Here is a 16,545-nt window from a genome sequence, read left to right on the forward strand (position 1 = left end):
GCAATGGCAGGGCTTGGTGCTTTTTTACTTGATTCTTGGGGAGGTTGTTCTATGCAATGCAAAAAAAAAATGTTTTTAAAATAACTGTGTTTGAATTTTAGGATTGTGGACTTGAGATTTATTTTCTTAATTTCTTTAAGGAGTTTAAAAGATTGCACTTTGTGCCATTATATTAAACCTAAGCGAGAAAAGCAGACATTTTGTGTTTGTGGAAAAAGCAGAGCCACTCCACTCACTCCAGTCTTAGAGTCCACAGGCTAGAGTCCACTCCAGTCTTAGAGTCCACAGGCTTCCAGTTGTCATTGGTGATTTAAGCCTCTCCACAACGCAGTGCTAGATTCCTCTGGTAGCACTCTGTGGACTGCGCTGTGGAAAATAGTCATTGGCTCATGGGTTAATTCGTCTGAGGAGCAGATCAGCTGAAGAGCAGAAGATAAGATTTTAAATTGAGTTTTGTCTCTCTAAGAGAACATGCATTCAGTGTAATATATGTTCAAAGTTCACTTTTCAACAGTCCACGTTTGCCATTTCATTATAACTTCAAGAGCAGGAGATCAGAGGTGTGACAATTAATGGTAAATAAACTAAAACTTTCAAGTGCTTTAAAATAAAAACTTTCAAGTGCTTCAGTTACACAGGGCATCAGGGTGGATTAAACAGTTGTGATTTTGAAAGGCTTTTGAATTAGTGTTTCCAAATTGGGGATTAAAGAAAAAGTGGGTGAGTATTTTTGAACATTGCTAAAGTTCAGTGCCCATTTCTGAAGTGATAGCTTACAATTTATGACCTTATATTGATTTTTGTCATCTAATTTTAGTGGTTGCATATAGCAGTCTTACATTGGGCTTACATAGCAAAATGTGCTTTTAATTATGTGTTAATTATGACTGAACAAACAGAAATGTCAAAACTTCTGAAAATCTCATGCTTTTAAAATATTTACATTGTTGGCACTGGCCTGGTCTGGATTCAGTACCAGACCGTGGGTTCCAGCCATGGACTGAAACAGTGCCTTAACAGGATGAGCCAGCCAGCAGCCCTACATTCAGACCATTTTAATGTTGTATTTTCTTCTCTGTTATAAAGCATTTGATAGAGAACTGAGAGAGTGAACAAAGTAATGGAACTTTAACTTAACAGCACATGTTCAGTCAGTAGCAACAGATACAATAATAAGTGCTGATCTGTTTTATTTGTACCTGTGTGTCTGGTTACTGTACATTTTGTTAATTTACCTTCCCTTTGTTTGTGGTAACTCTATTTGGTAAACACAGCTGTGGACTCTCACCTCACATCCTGTAAATATATTAAGATAAAATGATTGAATTACATTATCAAAATTAAATTACAATCACTTTGCAGCTACTCTTTTCCTGAGCAACAAAGGGACAACTTGTATCCTACAGCACAGTCCATTTTTTAAGGTCAAATTCATTCCCAAAGAAAAACTAATTGCTCATGGCGTTATGATTATTTGGCAGATGTCCTTATCCAGAAAGACTTAGAAAAGTGGACAGCATCAGAAAAAGTCACAAAAGCCAACGTATAATCAACTAGAATGGCACACAGAGAGATGTCTATACTTGCATGTGAGAGAGTAAAGCCTTGGGTAAAATCTGCAGGTGCTGCATCCCCATCTGGATGCCCTTACAAGTAAATATAGGCTAAAACTAGGTTCGTTTTCAGTGCAGTGCCACCTGCAGAAAAGATTAAATAGAGAAAACAGTAAATGAGGAGAACTGAATTGGGTGGTATGAATTGTTTATTTCCTAAATATTAATGGAAATCCAAACATCCATCCATCCATCCATCCATTCATTCTCTAAGCTGCTTAATCCAGGGTTGCGGTGGCAAAGGGGCAAGCAGAGCAGCCCAGGCGTCCCTCTCCCCAGCAACTTCCACTAACTCATCCTGGTGGATGCCAAGGCTATCCCAGGCTAGCCTTTGATTATAATCCCTCCAGGTCTACCCCTGGGTCTCCTCCCCGGTGGCTGAGCCCAGAACACCTCCAGAGAGGGGTGCCCAGGCATCCTTACCCGAACCACCTCAGCTGACTCTTTTCAATGCGGAGGAGCAGCGGTTCTACTCTGAGGTCCTCCCGGATAGCTGAGCTCCTCACCCTATCAAGGAGAGTAAGCCCTACCACCCTACAGAGAAACCCCATTTTGGCCGCTTGTATTCACGATCTCACTCTTTCGGTCACTACCCATAGCTCATGACCATAGGTGAGAGTAGGGAGGAAGATCGAGTGGTAAATTTAGAGCTTTGCCTTTCGGCTTAGTTGTTCTTCACCACCACTGTCTGATACAATGCCCGCATTACTGCAGCTGCTGCACCTAGATGGCTGTCGATCTCTGAATCCCTTTTTCCCTCACTCGTGAATGAGACCCCAAGATACTTGAACTCCTCCACCTGGGGCAGTTGCTCCTCCCTTCCTTGAAGAGGGCAAACCATCTTTTTCTGGGGGAGGACCATAGCCACAGACTTGACTTGGAGGTGCTGATCCTCATCCCGACCACATCACACTAGCTGCAAACCGCTCTAGTGTGCATCGAAGGTCACAGTATGATGAGGCTAAGAGAACGACGTCATCTGCAAACAGCAGAGATGCCACTCCATTGTCCCCAAACTGGACACACTCCATACCTAGGCTGCGCCTTGAAATCCTGTCCATGAATATCACGAACAGGAGAAGAGACAAAGTGCACCCTTGGCAGAGTCCGACACCCACTCTGAACAAGCTTGACTTAATGCCGAGAATGTGAACACAGCTTTCGCTCCGAGTATACAGGGACTGAATGGCACGCAACAGCGACCCCAGCACCCTATACTCCCGCAGCACCTCCCACAAGCTACCCCAGGGAACATGGTCATATACCTACTCCAAATCAACAAAATACATGGATAAGCAAACTCTGAATCTGAGGTTCAACTATCGGCCGAAGACTCCTTTCCAGCACCTTGGCATAGGAGTGTGATTCCCCGATAATTGGAACACACCCTCTGGTCCCCTTTCTTAAAAATGGGGACCACCACCCCGGTCTGCCACTCCTGTTCCCGACTTCCACGTGACATTGAGGATTTGTGTCAGCCAAGACACACCACCAACATCCAGAGCCTTCAACGTTTCTGGACGAATCTCATCCATCCCTGGTGCTCTTCCACTGAGGAGCTCTCCAACTACCCCAGTGACTTCTGCCACAGAGATGGACTCTAACCCCCCTGGATTGCTCCAGCTCGCCTCCAAAAAGGAGGTTGTGTTTGTCGGATTCAGGAGGTCCTCAAAGTGTTCCTTCCACTTTTCGACAATATCCCCAGTTGAAGTCAGAATTTCACCATTCCTACTGACAACAGCCTGAACGGTGTCCCGCTTTCCCCTTCTGAGGTGCCAAATGGTTTTCCAGAACCACTTTGGGGTCGACCGAAAGTCCTTCTCTAAGGCCTCTCCAAACTCCTCCCTTGCCCTGGGTTTTGCTTCTGCCACTGCCGCAGCTGCAGCCTTTCTCACCTGTCGGTACCTGTCTGCTGAATCATTCCCAGAGCCAGCCAAGCCTGGAATGCCTCTTTCTTCATTTTGACAGCCTCTGTCACCACTGAAGTCCACCAACGGGTCCTTGGGTTGCCGCCAGGACATGCACCGACCAGCTTTTGACACCAACCTCTAGCAGCAGCTTCCACAATAGAGGTTTTGAACAGGGTTCATTCAGACTCCATGTCCCCAACCTCCTCCGGGATACGGGAAAAGCTCTCTCGGAGGTGAGAGTTGAAATCATTGCTAACGTGAGCATTGAAGTCTTCAAGTAGGACAATGGAGTCAGTAGGTGGGGCCTTGTCCAGCACCCCTCCCACATTCTCCAAGAAGGCTGAATACTTTGAACTGCTATTAGGTGCATAAGCACAAATAACAGTCAAAGTTTTCCTCTCTGCCACATGCAGATGGGCATTGCACCGACTCCTACCCTGAACCTTGTGGGTGGTGGGTCGGTTTTCTCACATAGTCTTTTCGGGCTGGCCTGGCCGAGATACATGGGCTGCCCGGCCACCAGGCACTCGCCTGTGGACACCACCCCCAGGCCTGGCTCCAGGGATAGATCCCGGTAACCCTATTCCGGACAGGGTAAACTTAGTTTTGTATTTGTTCACTATAGTTAGGGGTTGATTGGATCTTGTTCGTCTGGGTCCTCACCTCAGACCTGTTCGCCTTGTGAGACCGTACTGGGGGACATGTAATGTATCTCATCTTGATTCTAGGCTTTTGTTTGCCTTTGGAGTCTGTTATTGGCATTTGTCAACATTCCAAACCTTAGACTTACTGTAATCAACTGTATTAAGAAGAAAGAGAGCATTGGTGAGCTCAGTAATCGCCAAGGGCCTGGTAGGTTAAGAAGACCTCTACAGTTGATGACAAAAGAATTCTCACTATAATGAAGAAGAACCCATAAGAGCAAAGTGTGGCGGCCAAAGTGAACTTCCCAAGATCCAAAGCACCCCTCTTATCTGTGAAACATGGTGGTGGGGGCGCTATGGTTTACGCATGTATGGCTGCTACAGGTACTGGCTCACTTGTGTTCATTGATGATGTAACTGCTGATAACAGCAGCAGAATGAAATCTGAAGTAGAAGCATCTTATCTGCTCAAGTTTGAGCAAATGCCTCCAAACTCATTGGATGGCCCTTCATCCTACAGTAAGACAATGATCCCAAATATACTGCTGAAACAACAATAGACTTTTTCAAATACAAAAACAGTAAGATTCTTGACAAAGTCATTCACCCAATCTGAGTCCAGTTGGACATGCATTCTGTACCACATAGAGATTCCTAGAAAATGAAGAGGTCAACACAGTGGTGCCCTCCAGACTGAGTGGAACGCCAAGCAAGGTGGAGGAATTAGCCAAGAAGTATAGCATCTCAGTTTCAGTCAAGTTGAGCTTCAGGCAATGGTTCCCCATCTAGCTCATGTCATGGAACAGTGCACTGAAGGGAGGGAAAGAGAGAATAGGTGTGTTTATAAGCAGTGATAAGACCATTGGGGAGATCACAGAACCAAGAGTCTTGGAAAGAGAAAGAAGAGGAGAGGTCCAAGGATCAAACCCTGGGGGACTCCTATAGAGAGGTTTTGAGGTGTCAACTGCATACCCTCAACCTGGAAAAAAAGAAAAAAGAACATCAGCAATCCTTTTAAGAATTGGGCCACAGATCCCCAACTTAGTCAGGGAAGACTGGAGGAGCTGGTGGTAAATTGAGTCAGGTGCTGCAGAGAACTCTCTAAAGATCAGAATGGGAGTGAAAAGCCTCCTTTGCAGAGTGGAGCTCCTCAATGACTGCAAAGAGGGCTGTCTATTGAATATCCACCCTTGAGAGGTGTTTGAAAACACCATATTCAAAAAGGTCTTGAGGGAAAAAAAGAGACAGGACTGTGGTAAGAGATTAATAATCATAATTTTATATACAACAGTCAAACCAAAGAGCTCTTGTCGGTGACACAAGGAAATGGAAACATGAATCAATGTAATGTTTAGATACTTAAGGAATTTTAGCCAAATTCTCATTGTTAAAACATCCAAGTGGTCAAAAATCACTACTGCTTGTATGTTAACTTGTTTATATATTTAACTGTATTTCCTCCCAGGGCTGTATACTTGTGTACACAGTACACGATTCTGCCTATATACTTTATAAAGCAGTGATGCCCAATAATGTGCCATGGAGGTGCGAGAGTATGCAGGTTCTTATTCCAACCAATCAGTTCACCTCCCGATTTTGCAAATTAACACACCTTTGAGGGAACAAATTAGGGAAATCAGCTGGTAAAGTGATTGATTGGAATGAAACCTCCATACTCTTGGCCCTCCGTGGCACATGATTGGGCGCCACTGCTATAAAGTTCGTGTTTTTTGTTTGGGTGGGGGGGATAACCATTCTGTAGTTTTATGTTTTAGGAACTGGACTATCAATGAGCAAGCTATTTAGAATTATCAAAAAAGAAAACTAAGCAATATAGTCTGCCGGAAAAGTGTGCCTTTCCAGATAGAAACTAGTCTTTGGTCTGCAGAATCTGAGTCTGAGTGCACTCCTGATTCTAGTGGCCTTGGCTCTACTGATTCCAGGAGAGCATTGTGAAGGCCACTGCTACTCTGAGCGCATCAGCAGCTCAAACCCCCACCCCTACTGCCTCACATGTTGTATTTCTGTGATTGTGAATTTTCCTCTTCCATTAAAATGTCTATGTGAAGGCACACTTGGTTCTGGTGTAGTCAAACCATTATTGTCTTTTGTTTCTGTTTGTTTATCGTACAGTGTTTCCAGCTTCACATCTGTAGATTTGTTATACACCCCAGCAGAATTTTATTTTTTCCAATGGGACCTGTGTGCCTTGAAGATGGATAGTTTGGTATCTCCTTGAGTCCTCTTATTCACACACAGTCCCTGTTTGGAGGATAGATCTAGTGATGGGAGACTGAGGCTTTGTACAATACTACCATGTCTTATCACCGGCTGACTTATTTTAACCAATTGTATTTTTTACCTGTGGACATCAAAGTCGTTGGACAGGTTCATGTAGTATGAGTCAGTGATTGGCCGTCTGCAGTACAATAGCTCCACCCATTGGGGTTTCTCGAAGGACAAAGCATTGACAAGCATCAGTATGCCTGAGAGTGATGAAGCTCCCATTTTGACTAGCGAGGCAGTATTCTGTGCTCTCAAACTTGTGCTAACTCATGCCATGTTGTGCTTACTGTGGAATATCATGCTTTCAGGGCACATCTGGACCTGACCCAACCACTGTATATGTGGACATGAGTGCCCTGAGACACGACAGGTGAGTAAAAACTGTCAGTCAATTCAAAGGTGAACAATTTCAATGTACCCAAACCATAGAGAAGTGAATTTCTTTCTGTATCAGTCTGTACCCTGGTGGGTAAGAGCTATCAGTGAATCCAAAAAAACAGTGAATGATACCTGTCAGTCTGTACAAATCACAGATAAGTACTGCCCATCAATCAAAATCACACTTGAATGCAGTCAATCCAGTCAAACTACAGGTAAGTGCTGTGAATCAGTTCAAAGCACAGAAGATGGAATGCTGATTGTGCTGGACAGAGGATAAAACTACATATATCAGTGAAGCTCAAAAATAGGTTAAATAGCGGACTGCCTGGAAAAAAAACAACACGGTTTGTACATCACACCATTTTAATATTCAGGATCACTGCTGTGACTCCAAGCATGGAAAACATGAGCTCTGATGGCAGTGGCAATGGGGAAACCATAGCCACAGAAAAATGCGTTGTGGAATACAAATCCCTGATTCACTTAGATTTAACTTACTCATTCTGCTTACTTCCCAGGTGGCATTGAGTTATTATCAGAAATGAGTAAGTGAGTAAATGGGGGTCTTCATGTGCAGTCCTTCTGCTCTCTTGTTTTTAAGGTCAACAGACAGTTCATTAATCCTGTATGCGGTACATTGAGAACTGATAATATGAGTATTTTTGCTGTTCCAGTTTTTTCCATTCCTTTATTCCAGTATTGCTTTTTGTGTGCATGCTGTTTGGAGGGTGTGTTCCTGATTCTCCATTAGACTACAGGCAGCATTTGAATCCCAGCTGTGAGATTTTTAGTGGGCTTTTACAGGAAAAGCTGGAAGGTTGCTTGTTAATTAGAATGAGGCACTACTGTTGCATTCTTGGGAAGAGCATTTAACCTAAACCTATACAGACCCTCTCACCAAATTACATTTCTAAAAATGATTTTTGCATGTGGAATGTGATTTTGTTGGGTTGCAAATACTTTTTTAAAGTCTTGACCTGTGGAGGGGAAAGTACAAGCCTGATCAGGACATATTTATCACGTAGCTGGAGCATTGTGGATGGTTTGGGGGTGGTAATGAAATAAATATGGTAAGAACATTGCAACAACCACAACCTTGCATGACCTCCCTGCAACACTGTAAATCTTAACAACAACATTTTGCGCTAACTGGGAGTAAACCAGTAATATGTATAAAATTCAGGGGCTCTAATGTGAAGGTCACACAAGTCATTATCTGGATAGCGCGGCCCATGCTAAATTGGAGCTTTTGATTCTCTTCAGTCTTTTAGGTAGGTATGCCTGTTCTCTGTGTGCTGTGTGTCATGGTTAATGATTTGTTGCAGTAGGTCAGTGGTTTGGGGGCTGTTGGCATATTGTCTGGCCATTAATTTCATTAATTTGGCAGAAATTATGTGGAAGTGGGAATCGATCTGGGAATTCTGCCTGAGTCTTCCCTTTGGACACTCCTACTGAGCCAGTCCTACTGAGAGCTAAGGAGCTCCTCTTCAGTGAGAACCCCAGGCAGGTCCATTCACACTGATCTTGCTCTGAAACATCTAGATTCAGTAAAGTACATTTAGACTTAAGTTTTGTATTCAGTCAAACATGCCTTAAAATTCTGAGGCCGAAAAATGCAAGAGAAGGTTGTGTGCCTGAGAATTGTGGTGCCTTTTTCTGGAGGTAGGAGCTTTTATAGAGAGGTGAAGCTTTGCAAAGAATTTGTTTGCCTCTTTCCAACCACAATCATCGCTGTTTAATAAAATACAGTTAAAGAAGTTCAAAAATAATTTAGTGAATGAAGGAATATCATCATATTTGATTCATGTAGCATTTTTGGAATAAAGCTATTAAATTATGTAGTCTTTTAATGTTTTGTCTTTAACATTTTGAGGTGTTGGTATGTATTAAATTGTTTTTTTTGAAACGAATAGTGGTGAGTCATATTTTTTTCAGAGTAAAAGCTATTTTGGCTGCTATTAGTTTAATTAATCATACAAATGTATTCCATACCATAAATGAATAGCTCAGCAGGTACTTGGTGGTACTCTGATATGTTGAATGATGATTAAGGAGCATTTTCAGCAGGCATACATGTACAGGGTTCCCACTCGTCCTGGAAAACTTTGAAAACCTGGAAATTTATCGACTAGTTTTCCAAGTCATGGAAAACACCTGGAAAATGAGAAAATGTACAAAATGTCCTGGAAATATTTGTGAGGTCCTGGAAAATTGTAGGCTAGGCTACAAGTCAAGCTATTAAGCAGTATATTTAGAGCTGAGATTTTTAATGTATTTTTTCTGTATTTTCTCTGCTTTTCTCATTTTTATTAGCTGCTGAGATTACACAGTAGCACAAAGTTTTGAATGGTTATGGTACTTGCACATTGCACCCCCGCCCCCCCACCCTCCACCCCCCCAGTCCACAACCGGCTTTGGCCTACCATTGTCCATGTTTCATGTCTGTAAGTCTAAGTCATGGAAATTGTCCTTGAAAAGTCCTGGATGATTTTCTAAAATGAGTGGGAACCTTGATGTAGTTCATGGTCTGTAGCTTGCGAGTTGTTAAAACGGAGTGCATATGCTTCATGAAGATGAAGCGTATTCCTCACCCAAAAGTTGCTTCATTCTGACTTGCATTCATTCTGAATGTATTCAAACAAAACCGAAAATGAAACAAAATGAAACACAACCAGTGATGTCAATTATTCGATGAAGACTAATTTTCATTGGCACAAACTTCTGACTGTATTTCAGTATGCTGGGAAAAGTAGATTTTATTGAGATAAGGCGACTGGTTAATCCAGAGGGTTCGACTGAATTACCCTCACACAGTCTAAGCATGTTTGATTGAATGTCTCTATGGATGTCACTGAATGTCCCCGTCTCAAATTTTTTTGAGAATGAGATCGGTCTGTGGACAGTTACCATAAGAGCAGTGACAGTTTCAGAGAGGTAAAGGGTTTAATTGCTGAAGCTGAGAGCCGAACCCTGCTCTTCCCTGCTCTTCACATCTTTAAAAGGCTAGACCCCCATAAACGAAGCTGAAATGTACCGTTACCAAGCTACTTCCAGCAACATTGCCCTGCCTGACAGATGTGATAGCTGCAGTATTAATGTCCAGTAATGATGTCCCTGCATTGAGCTGCGTGCTTCCTTTGGCTCCAGGGTTCGGTTGGTGGAGCGGGGGTCCCCTCACAGTCTACCCCTCATGGAGTCAGGAAAGGTGAGTCTGAACCTCTGGCAGATGGAGAGCACTTGTACAGAACCCATAACTTTTAAGGGGAACTGAATTCTATGCGAAATTGTCAAAATCGCACCCTTCTTTCCATGCAGTTAAAAATATTTTTTATTTGAAAATCACCTACATGTTTCAGCAGTACACCCTGATGAAGGCGGTAAAACATTGTTGGTGATACTACAGTAACTGTATGGAGAGAAGTGCGCAGTTTTTTCGCTTTGATTAATGGACCTTTTAGTACCTTTTTTGGGGTCTGTGTTCTTACTACATTTTTCTGTTTTACGGTGTCACTCACAGATTTTACCCGGCGTCAGAATCATCATCGCCAACCCTGAAACCAAGGGTCCTCTGGGAGACTCGCACCTGGGAGAGGTGGGCTTATAGATTACACAGTGCTGTTACACATTCAGCAGCCAGGGCAACTATTTACACATGAGCTATATATGTACATATTCCCATATTATTAAATGCTACATTCAAGGAATCGTGTTAGATTATTGTTGAAATCGAAAAATGCAATATTGCTACGGTATAAAAATCATCTTGAATAATGATTAAAAATTAAGAAAATGGGCTTGATGCTCCTCTGCAGTATGCCTCAGTCAGCTGTCTTTGTCCCTCTTGCACTTTCTCAGGAGGTAGGCAGGCCCCCCAAAAAGCTGTGTTGCCCTTGGCAACCAACAACAGTAATAAAATAAAAAGAAACATGACCTCCTCCTGCACATGGGTTTGTAGTTCTTCACACATACAAACCATTATGATTAAAAATAAAAGTGCAGGATCATCTAGCATTGCTAGCATGAGGAATGCTTGTAATTTCATGACAGGTTTTTTAAGAAATGTAATGCAACAGAAACTGAATTTAGGGTGGGGTTCTGGCCAAGTAAGCATACTGTGTGTTGTTATGCTGGAAAATGTCTTGCATTGCATCTTAAAAATAGTAAATCTCTCCTCCATACAACACCCCCTCCCCCACCCCCACCTTGCCACAAACACACACAGATCTGGGTCCACAGTGGCCACAACGCCAGTGGCTACTTCACCATCTACGGTGACGAGTCACTGCAGTCGGATCACTTCAACTCGCGACTCAGTTTTGGGGACACCCAGACTATCTGGGCCCGCACCGGGTACCTGGGCTTCCTCCGGAGGACAGAGCTCACAGATGCCTGCGGAGGTGAGTTCAGAAGGGGGGGGGGGGCTTTCACCCAGAGCCACTTAAAATGTTAAGAGAACATAAGTGCATCCAGGGGTTATAGGGCTGGAACATTCCCAGACTATCAAGTTGAAGTGCAGCATCAGTAAAGCACCACATGTAAAGCTAACTTTAGCCAAGCTAAAAATGTGGTCCAAGTCGTAGATACTAACCTCCCTATAATTCCATAAAGCATGCCATAACTGCCCTAAAGCAAGATGACACTGGTAGGAATAGGTAGGGACCCAAGATGCAGCTGAAATAGCCAGTGATTCTTGCTGCCCTGCCCTCAGTGGGTTTAATTCACCACTGTGCAGCCAGCACACACAAGTTATCCAGGGTGCTCAGAACACAAGGAGTCATGCAGAAAACAAGAGAAGTTATCCCCTGAAGAGTTCACAAAACCACCGACCCAACCAAACGTAAAAAAAAAAGCCATGGCACACAATGGGGCTCCCAGGACCCCGGGCTTTAGATTGCGGTTGACGCCCTGCTGCATGTTTCTCCAGAGAGGCACGATGCCCTTTACGTGGTGGGTGCACTGGACGAGGCCATGGAGCTGCGGGGCATGAGGTACCATCCAATCGACATCGAGACCTCGGTGATCAGGACCCACAAGAGCATCACAGAATGGTGCGTGCTGTGCGTCTGCCCTCTGGCGCCAGGCCAGAATGTTTTCCAATGTGGCACAGCACAAAGCACGCACACAAGAACATTACAATGCGCACAGGCCATTGAGACCATCCAGGCTTGTTATTTATACAGTATATACCTAATACCTGGAGAGTATCCAGCGCTTTGTCATGCTTTAATGGCCCAGTGCTAGATATTCTCCTGGTATCTGATAAAACGATGACCCAGCTAGACTGAAATGAGAATGTGAAACAGCTACAAATGCATCAGTCAAGCCGGGGTTTCTCCTTTGAAATCACAGAGAAGTGCATTTTGACCGTGCCACAAAATTAAATGAATAAAGTTTTCCAAAAACAAAACAGGTCGATAAATTCACTGCTTTCAAGAAAATATATTTTAATTTAAATTTTTCCCTGGACATACCTGACCTTTCATTGGCCTACACATATATTGTTCTTTTTCTAGCATTGCCCCCTTTTTTGCCACCTAGTGTGGAAAAGAAAATGAGCGCATGCATATAAACGTGTGCTGGGCTCTTACAGGCCTCTTTGGACTTCTGTTACAGCGCAGTGTTTACTTGGACCAACCTGCTTGTGGTGGTGGTGGAGCTGGACGGCTCGGAGCAGGAAGCCCTGGACCTGGTTCCCTTGGTAACCAATGTGGTCCTAGAGGAGCACTACCTGATCGTGGGGGTGGTGGTAGTGGTGGACATCGGGGTCATCCCCATCAACTCGCGCGGGGAGAAGCAGAGGATGCACTTACGGGATGGATTCCTGGCCGACCAGCTCGACCCCATTTACGTGGCCTATAACATGTAGCCCCCCTCCCCCCGTCCCACTTGGCCCCGCCCACCCTCCTAATGGCCTCTCAAAGGACCGCACTGCACTGTACTGTGTGTATGTAGAGCAAATAACATGTTAAGTCCAAAATACAGGATGCACACAGAAAGAAAACGAAAGAAGAACAAGAAAGCTGAGAGATTACTGCGTGTGTGTGTGTGTGTGCGTGTGTGTGCATGTGTGTGTGTCAGTGCTACTTCGGGAACTGCACCGATATTGGCAAAGAGAATTCACTTTTACCTGAGGTCAGTGGAAGCCGGCCGCTGCTTTCCTTAATTGCAGGGGCTTGGTTGGAGTCCGCTCTACCACCTGCTTCTCGCTTTGGAAATGTATTTTATAACAAGTGTGGTTCTATATTTTCATCTTTATGTGTGCTGAAGTTGCTTTGTTTTTTTTTGTTTTGTTTTTAATAATCCACCCTCTAAGAGGCCAGGGTATTTTTTTATATTTACATAACTGTGGCAAATTGTACTTTACGTTGTTTACTGTTTGCTGTTTTTGTTGGAATACAATGTAAGTGAATCAGCGGCGTAGGGCACCCCTTGCCCTGCGTTCGTAAAAGGCTGATGGGAGGTACGAAATACTGATGGTGGGAGTGTGAGGTTTCTCGGAACCTGTAGCATGTCAGCTGTGCTGTCACCCATATGAACTAATAGTTCCTTCCCTTCGAAAAATACTTTTCTTGTAATCACAAAAGCAGTTGATAAGTTGCAAAGCCTCCCTTCCCCATCACTGAAAAAAATTGATTGGCTGCCAATTTAGCTGTTAGTGATCACTGCTCATTAGGAAGAGATGACTCCCTTGATGTACGTTAAACAAAAGTCAACAAACGTCTTTACTTTTCATGTGCTCAGTAAGGCTGTTCCAAGAAAGTATAACACTACCTTTCTTCATGCCATGTAATTATGTACAAAAGCTTTTTTTGTTTTTTATTTATTTTGTTCTGTTCAGAAATATATGAGAGAAGACATTTGCAAATGTTTCACTCTTTAAAAATTTGCTAATATAAAATATTGTAATTATCTTGGGTGAATAGGATCACTACAAGTTTATAAAAACTATAAATATATAAATACATAGATATATATATAAATATATATTAAAAAAAGACCTAGGATTCACCATTGAAATGTTTTAGATATGCAGTACTTCTTACATGCATGGGGTGTGTTGTAGATGAAAACAGATGTGAAGTGCATTGTTTGAAGTTGCACTCCCAGTGGAAGATCTTCAAAAGCACCCATAATATAAAATCCACTGACGGAAAAGGCATATACACTGGAGGGGAGGAAAAAGGCTAATCAAGAAATAATATAAAACAGTCTTAAGCATAAATAATTGACTATTTCAGTCTGGAGCTTTTATCATGACTGCTATTTGTCTGGAAAGGACAGGCTTACTGTCCTTAATGTATCACTAAGAATCATTAACATACGTGCAAAATTTTAGTTAGTGTTGTTCAAGATGTTTTTCGACGGCTTACAAAAACCCTATAAAAATAACAGGAGCTGCTGTCCTCTTCATTATTGTTACAATATGTACAACTTGATTTGAATTTTAAAAACAAGAATTTATTTTAGGGTTTTATTGCCACAAGGCACTTGTTCTCTAAACATGCGACAGTTGAGAGAACAATGGATGGCTGATTTGCTGGTCACACAGCACCGGTTTTCCTTACCGGAGTTCATAATTACATGCATATGCCAGTAACCATGACAATACCAATGAAGAACTGTGTTTAATTGTACAATATACTTAAAATTTTATAGTGCATAATGTTTGGCATATTATGTAAGTATTGAGTCTTGAGGTTTTTCTCAATCCATTTTTACATATTTGCTTAGTGCTAAAGTACTGTTTGAAAGGTTGATGATTAAAGATATATTATTGGTAGCATTTATGAATTCGGCAGATGCCTTTATTGCCACTTATAAGGCATTAATAGAAGCAGTGTAGAATACTGTACAAACGGCAAGTAAAGTCCCCCCTACCCCCAACACATGTCCTCCAGTGGATTTTTTATTTTATTTTTTTGCTTTGATTTTTGACAGGACAATTTAACATGTCTGCTGTGCATTAGGGGGCACATGTGTGACCATTTCATTTAGAATAGCCCAAAGAACAGAAAACCACATGGAAGCTTTTTTAGATGAAAAACCACAGACTCAGACCTCAAAACATTGCATCCAGTTGGCCTTGAGGACAATGTTGACAGAACCCATGAGCATGCTCATTTTTGTGAGTGCCTCACCCTCCAGGAAAAAACTCAACAGCGATAAAAAATGAATTAAATATTATATATAAAAAGATTTTCACTACTCAATCTACACAGTTAAATATATCATAAATAAATCATCACAGTTGGCTCAAACACATTGTTTGAAATCAAACAATCAGTGCAACCCACAGGTCACTTTTATTTTTTCCATCTGAAATCGAGCATGTGCTTTTGCTTTTCTTATAATGAAGCAGAATGGAGGAGCCCAAGGGTGTGTCTATGTACACAGGGGAGTACAATACCTGAACAGTGGAGCACCAGTGTGGGCAGGTCAGACAGATTTACAGTGATGCACCTGTATTGTGAAAGATTCAAATGGTTCTTTTTTTATCAACCTAATGTTTATTTATGGGAACTGGTTTACAAGGTGTTTTAGTGACGACAATTTTTTTTCTTGTTTTTTTAAAGAGGAAAAAAGTCTTACAAGTCTGTGTTTGGATGATTTGATGATAATAATGATGTCATTCCCAAATAAAAGAAAGATTTTCCTTTTTAAAGAAAAACTGTGCACATAATTTTTAGACATTTCTATGACGTGATTTCCATCTTTCAGTTGGAAATGATAGGCCTCTTGTAAGAGTGTCTGCATGGCGTCTGTAAATATTGTTGGTTACTGAAAAAAAATTTGTATGGTTCAGGTGTGTTTGAAACTTCTGTTTTTGTACATAATTAAAGGTATTTAAAAAAGAACATTTCATAGGAGCCTGTTTGGCCCACAGATGTGCTGCCTGAATTCACACAAATTCACCCATGGTGCAATAAATTTTTCACATGGGAAAATAAGCAAACAAAAAACACCATTTGATAAATGAGAAAACTGCTGACCAACAGATTCGCCAAAAAAGCCATTTAACCCCAAAACAAATCTCAATGCCTAACCTTAAAACCAAACCTAACCCCGGTCCCAACCAAAACCATTTACCACATCCAACAACAGTGATAAGTAATATGATCTGTAATTTAGTGAGTTTTTCTACTCCAAATTCCAAAAGTGGGATAGGGCTAATGATGATAGTTGGTTGTTGTTTCGCTAGTATTCTTGAAATATTTAGACAACTTTTTGAGAATATTCCAGTTGGATTGAGATGCAGCTGTGAGATAATATTATGACCAGAATATCAGAACAGCGGTCTAAGAAAATGTTATTTTCCCAAGAAGTTATTGGTCCAAATTAATGGCGCATCACCCTCACATTTACTGGTAATGATGATTTATCATTTATTCATGAAAAATGATAATGGTTCAAATCCAAGTATTGAAATGCCAGATGTGCCATCACTGCATCAACTTACCATACACAGTACCAATAGTTAATATTCCTTGTATCCTGTGACAAATTTGAGTGTTGGGAACATTTACCCAGCATTTCCAGGAAGGTTCTTGGAAACGTTGTTACTTTGAATGACTGTCCTGTCAGTTATTCTTTTCAATTGGATGTGACTCGAGAGGGCACGTCCACCACTGGTCCTTTGAATTCAAGATAATTCTGGGAGGTCTGCACCGTAATTCTAACACTCAACACTTAGGAGTGGAGTGTCTGGTACAT

At 42.1% G+C, this 16,545-nt stretch overlaps 1 protein-coding gene across 7 annotated transcripts in view; it reads left to right on the forward strand.

Moving 5' to 3' along the window:
• LOC135253400 (disco-interacting protein 2 homolog C-like) overlaps positions 1-15,502 on the forward strand; it is a 168,927-nt gene extending 153,425 nt beyond the window's left edge. For all 7 annotated transcript variants that reach the window (XM_064332653.1, XM_064332655.1, XM_064332654.1 and 4 more), the window contains 6 exons: positions 6,762-6,823; positions 9,982-10,039; positions 10,352-10,426; positions 11,057-11,231; positions 11,759-11,882; positions 12,448-15,502. In XM_064332653.1, the coding sequence (XP_064188723.1) occupies positions 6,762-6,823; positions 9,982-10,039; positions 10,352-10,426; positions 11,057-11,231; positions 11,759-11,882; positions 12,448-12,700 (747 nt within the window). In that variant the 3' untranslated portion in view covers positions 12,701-15,502. The remainder of the gene's footprint in view (positions 1-6,761; positions 6,824-9,981; positions 10,040-10,351; positions 10,427-11,056; positions 11,232-11,758; positions 11,883-12,447) is intronic.
• The last annotated feature ends 1,043 nt before the right edge of the window (positions 15,503-16,545 follow it).

The sequence above is a fragment of the Anguilla rostrata genome, chromosome 4, assembly GCF_018555375.3.
Source record: "Anguilla rostrata isolate EN2019 chromosome 4, ASM1855537v3, whole genome shotgun sequence".
Classification (NCBI taxonomy): Eukaryota; Metazoa; Chordata; class Actinopteri; order Anguilliformes; family Anguillidae; genus Anguilla; species Anguilla rostrata.